Source organism: Pelobates fuscus, chromosome 3 (genome assembly GCF_036172605.1).
Source record: "Pelobates fuscus isolate aPelFus1 chromosome 3, aPelFus1.pri, whole genome shotgun sequence".
Classification (NCBI taxonomy): domain Eukaryota; kingdom Metazoa; phylum Chordata; class Amphibia; order Anura; family Pelobatidae; genus Pelobates; species Pelobates fuscus.
The window spans coordinates 141,306,601-141,312,682 of NC_086319.1; the positions used below are offsets into that span (position 1 = coordinate 141,306,601).

General features: G+C 42.1%; 1 protein-coding gene across 3 annotated transcripts in view; it reads left to right on the forward strand.

The window, feature by feature from the left end:
- Positions 1–4,964, forward strand: part of GABRA6 (gamma-aminobutyric acid type A receptor subunit alpha6) — a 762,885-nt gene extending 757,921 nt beyond the window's left edge. For all 3 annotated transcript variants that reach the window (XM_063447494.1, XM_063447496.1, XM_063447497.1), the window contains one exon: positions 4,489–4,964. In XM_063447494.1, coding sequence (XP_063303564.1) covers positions 4,489–4,779 — 291 coding nt within the window. In that variant the 3' untranslated portion in view covers positions 4,780–4,964. The remainder of the gene's footprint in view (positions 1–4,488) is intronic.
- Positions 4,965–6,082: the final 1,118 nt, after the last annotated feature.

Genomic DNA, 6,082 nt, shown 5'->3' on the forward strand with positions numbered 1-6,082 from the left:
GAACTGGGAGATGAAAAAAGATGCTTAGTTGGTCCTCCTACTTCAAATTTGGGGCACTGTGCGTGTAATCTAATGTGCCACCAGATAGGAGTGGTGTGTTTAGTAGTACTATTCTTATCAGTTTAATCCCTGTTACGTCCCCTATCAGGGGATGTGTATATGGCATAGATTTTAGGAACCGGGAGATAGAAAAAGATGCTTGGTCGGTCCTCCTACTTCAAATTTGGTGGTATGTTAAGTAGTACTATTTTTATCAGTTTAAAGTTACATCCCCCTCATCAGGCCTTTTTTAGTCGAATGTATCGCCCACTGTCAGTCCCTTCGGGATCCATCCCTCATTCATCTTAATAAAGGTGAGGTAATCTAGACTTTTTTGACCTAGGCGACTTCTCTTCTCAGTGACAATACCTCCTGCTGCACTGAAGGTCCTTTCTGACAGGACACTTGACGCGGGGCAGGCTAGAAGTTCTATCGCAAATTGGGATAGCTCAGGCCACAGGTCAAGCCTGCACACCCAGTAGTCAAGGGGTTCATCGCTCCTCAGATCTGCAGTTAAGGCGAGGTAGTCTGCTACCTGTCGGTCGAGTCATTCTCTGAGGGTGGACCCCGAAGGGCTGTGGCGATGCGTAGGACTTAAAAAGCTCTGTATATCCTCCATCAACAACACGTCTGTAAAGCGTCCTGTCCTTGCCGGCGTGGTCGTAGGAGGATTAATTTCACCTCTTCCCCTGTTAGATTCCCGTTGTGCTGTGACATCACCCTTATACGCTGTGTAAAGCATACTTTTTAAATGATTTTGGAACTGCTGCATCCTTTCCGACTTGCCGTAATTCGGTAACATTTCAGGCACTTTCTGCTTATGCCGGGGGTCTAGTAGCGTGGACACCCAGTACAGGCCGTTCTCCTTCAGCCTTTTTATACGAGGGTCCCTCAACAGGCACGACCGCATGAAAGACCCCATTTGCACAAGGTTGGATGCCGAGCTACTCATGTCCCGTTCCTCGTCCTCAGTGATCTCACTGAATGTATGTTCTTCCCCCCAGCCACGTACAACACCACGGGTACCAGATAGGTGACAACGAGCACCCTAGGATGCCTGTTGTGGTTGGTCTTCCTCCTCCTCCTCAAAGCCACATTCCTCCTCTGACTCCTCTTCCTCACAATCCTCTTCCAGCGTTGCCGCAGGTCCAGCAAGCGATGCTTATAAGGCTGTTTCTGGTGGTGATGGTGACCACAACTCTTCCTCTTCACGCTCATCTACGGCCTGATTCAGCACTCTTCGCAGGGCACGCTCCAGGAAGAAAACAAATGGTATGATGTCGCTGATGGGGCCTTCGGTGCGACTGACTAGGTTTGTCACCTCTTCAAAAGGTCGCATGAGCCTACAGGCATTGCGCATGAGCGTCCAGTAATGTGGCAAAAAATTCCCAGCTCCGCAGAGGCTGTCCAAGCACCCCGGTCATACAAATAGTCTTTAACGGCTTTTTCTTGTTGGAGCAGGCGGTCGAACATTAGGAGTGTTGAATTCCAACGTGTCGGACTGTCGCAAATCAAGCGCCTCACTGGCATGTTGTTTTGCCGCTGGATATCTGAAAAGTGCGCCACGGCCGTCTAGGAACGCCTGAAATGGCCACACACCTTCCTGGCCTGCTTCAGGACGTCCTGTAAGCCTGGGTACTTATGCAAAAAGCATTGTACGATCAGATTACACACATGTGCCATGCACGGCACATGTGTCAACTTGCCCAATTTCAATGCCGCCAACAAATTTCTTCCGTTGTCACAAACCACTTTGCCGATCTCCAGTTGGTGCGGAGTCAGCCACTGATCCACCTGTGCATTCAGGGCGGACAGGAGTGCTGGTCCGGTGTGACTCTCTGCTTTCAGGCAAGTCAACCCCAAGATGGCATGACAGTGCCGTATCCGGGATGTGGAATAGTACCTGGGGAGCTGGGGGGGTGCCGTTGATGTGGAGCAAGATGCAGCAGCAGAAGAGGACTCAGCCGAGGAGGTTATGGAAGAGGATGGAGTAGGAGGAGTAGAGGAGGTGGCAGCAGGCCTGCCTGCAAGTCATGGCGGTGTCACCAACTCCTCTGCAGAGCCACGCATTCCATGCTTGGCAGCCATCAGCAGGTTTACCCAATGCGCAGTGTAGGTGATATACCTGCCCTGACCATGCTTTGCAGACCAGGTATCAGTGGTCAGATGGACCCTTGCCCCAACACTGTGTGCCAGACATGCCATTACTTCCTTTTGCACAATCGAGTACAGGTTGGGGATTGCCTTTTGTGCAAAGAAATGTCGGCCGGGTACCTTCCACTGCGGTGTCCCAATAGCTACAAATTTTTGGAATGCCTCAGACTCCACCAGCTTGTATGGTAAAAGCTGGCGGGCTAAGAGTTCAGACAAGCCAGCTGTCAGATGCCAGACAAGGGGGTGACTTTGTGACATTGGCTTCTTACGCTCAAACATGTCCTTGACAGACACCTGACTGTGGGCAGATGAGCAGGAACTGCTCAAGGCGAGAGACGGAGTGGTGGATGGTTGAGAGGGGGCAAGGAGGACAGCAGTGGTTGATGTGGCTGAAGATGCTGGGCCAGGAGGAGGATGGTGGCTTTGAGTTTATGTGCTTCTTGTACTCATCTGTTGATCCCATAGGCGTTTGTGATGTGCGATCATGTGCCTTCGCAAAGAAGTTGTACCTAGGTGGGTGTTGGACTCAGTTTCTTTTGGCACAGGTTGCAAATGGCATCACTGTTGTCAGAGGCAGACACACAAAAAAAATGCCACACTGCTGAGCTCTGCAATGACGGCATTCTGGTGGTGGCAACAGCATGCGTTGATTGGCGTGCTGTCTGGCTGACCCCGGGTGCCGATGCATGCTGTCTGACTGTGCCACTAGCTCCTTGTGACAACCTTCCCCTGCTTCCAACTCCTCCTTTCTGTCTCCCCACCTGAACAATGTAGCATTGCAAACTCCTTTTGGCATCTTATATATAGTATGCGTGCTATATTTCCAGGATTTTTTTTGGTAGGTTTAAAGTCCAAGACTTACTAACAAAATATAAAATCAGTTTGTGATTATGCTTATTCAGACAGAAAATGAAGAAAAAAAGAAAACTACAAATAAATTAAAAATTTAAAAAATGTGTTGAATAAGTAAATAAAGTTAGAATTCACAATGTTAACGTCAGGTCTAATAAATAAGGAACAAAGTGTGAATAATTAAAAAGGAAGTTGAAAAATGTAGTTCACTAGAGACACCTATGACTGGACTTAGTGAAATGATCCTAACATTTGCAGTTTGATTTAGTCACCACCAGTAATGTTTTACACATTTTGTTTGTTTTACACATTTTGAGGTGAGTTGAAATTTCTATAAAAAAATTCTAGCTCACAGACCAAACCACTTGCATATAACTCTGATTTCCACAATGAGCAATAAAAAAATATACTATATTCTAAAAGAAATTTACCCCCAAAAAATAAAGACAGACAACTGCTAAACATATTAAGGCAAAATTAGAAACCTAAACAAGTGTAACAACAAGCCACATGATAATGCTTTGATATAAAAGTGTTAATTCAAAGAGATTTTAAGACATTTTTCAGATACAGAGTTCTTAAGGAAACTTCCTGGAGCTAAATTAGAACATACATTTTAATGATCCTATTAAATAGATCCCTTAATCCTCCATTATTAGCCTTTCTGTTTAACTAATGGCTAGACTTGTGCATGGTGGAAAAATCCAAACAAACTACTTTGCCTGAATTTGAAATAAAAAATAACTACAGCAGAATTTTGTCCGTGCTGTTTGACTTGTCAGAATTTTGTTACCTGAAAGAAATTCAGTGTTCCCACAAAAATCAGAAAACAAAAGGCACCTCTTTGTGGGGGATGGTTTGTATTGTAAAATGGTGTCCACAAACATCTAACAAAAAAAAACAAAAAACTGTCAGACAGGGACCTGCGAGTCCATCACTGATGTGGGCCTGCGTGCCCGAATACCTACTTGTTTTTTCATACATGTTCTAGCACACGTTGTGCTTCACTTACAATGTTCTCGAAGAGACCTGCGAGTCTCACTGTGAATGTCAAATATGCTTCAGTTACGATACGCTTAGAGAGACCTGCGAGTCTCATTGTGAACATAAAATGATAAAAAATGATAATAAAAATATATTTACAAAAAATATATACTTTATTCTAAAAGAATTGCAGTTATCTGACAATAAACTTGCAAAGTGTTGGTCAAATACACCTTCTAAATAAACATACATTTTTTATTATTTTAAGAACCTGGATTTTTGGGGTGGAAAAAATAACCTGTTATTGGCTTTTGATCATTTATATATTGATCATTTATTTACATTTGTATATTGTATCCTGTTACATTAAGGAAAGCTCAGTTATGCTTTATCTTCTTAACAGAACTTGAAAGCATTATGTAATCATTGTGTAATTGCTATTTCTTTTTACATTTGCAGCAGTCTGATTCCAACTGCAATTTAAAAAAAAGAATGAACTCATTGGCTTCACATGGGAATCTCTCTCTTGAAGACAGCATTCCAACCTACACACCACAATATTGTCAACAAACTGATTGTCCTGCTCCAGATTTTACACAGTTGGGAACTTCATCCAACCCTCATGTGGGAACAAGCAAAATAGACCAATATGCCCGAATTTTATTTCCAGTAGCATTTGCATCATTCAATTTAGTGTACTGGGTGGTTTATCTTTCCAAAGACACTATGGACTTAAATAGTAATATGTAAACTTTCAGGCAAAAAGGTAGGTCCCTATTTAGAATAAGTTTTGTACTATCTCCTCATCCCAATATACTTTGTGATGTAATCATATACATGCCCAATAAACACATCAAATCAAATTCCAAATATATCCCGTATGTATGGTTTTTGAAATGGCGCACACACACAATGTAAAACTCGATGATGTATAACTGATGAATATGATTTGATATGATATTAGTTCTATCTAAGTTGGTGCAAATGATACATGTGCAATTAGTAGCACTAATTAATATCATAAACTAATCAAAAATAAATCCTGGTTCTCTGGCCCTTAATATTTATCACAGTTTCATGAGTAGTGAGAGGATTGTTTATTAGGACAGGTGAGCAATTGCAGTTGCCCACTTTCTCATTATACTATATTTTGCTTCATGGTACACTATCAAATATAAATGGTTGGAGTGCAAGTGACCCCATAACTAAGAAATGTACTTAATGTCTTTTACACCTCCACCCATATGCATCAGGTTGAGAGTTTATTGTTGGAATGAACAGGCCATCTTAATTACCTACTTGTTCACTCGTCCATCCTCTGGACTGTGAAATGTAGTTTAGAGGACTCTGTATATAAAAAAAATACATAAATATATATATATATATATATATATATATATATATATATATATATATAATTCACCTAGTACAGAATTATCAAAGTGGACAATGCATATTTCACAATAAATGCATACTTCACAATAAAATAGGAATCCTCAAATAAAAAAAACATTAATCCTAAGACAATATCCAGCCATTACAGGCTTAATGCTGGGAATGTTTCACCATAAAATCATACCTGTAAGGCTGATAGGATAGGTTGGGTTTTACTATCTAATCCAGGCTTCCCCAAACTAAGGCCCTCCAGATGTTGCTGAACTACAACTCCCATGATTCTCTCCCTATCTATTTCATTCATAGAATGATAGGAGTTGCAGTTCAGCAACATCTGGAGGGCCAGAGTTTGAGGAAGCCTGATCTAATCAGTAGGCATTGGGTTAGCAGTTCCTCAGTTTCCTATTCCACCAATTACTGCTTAATTGTATATGGCTAAATATAAGCGTTTGAAGTTCACAGAACCTCCAAACTTATTGGGAAATTTTGAAATGACCCTTTCGTACATCTTCAGCCAAATTTTGAGGGATTTATTGTTGGAATGGGTTGGCAGCCATGATTACACACCTGTCCACTGCCACACCTTCTTCCTGTGAAATGGAGTTGAGTGTCCAGGAGACTTTGTGTCTAAAAGAGAAAATTTAAGAGAGACGTTCAC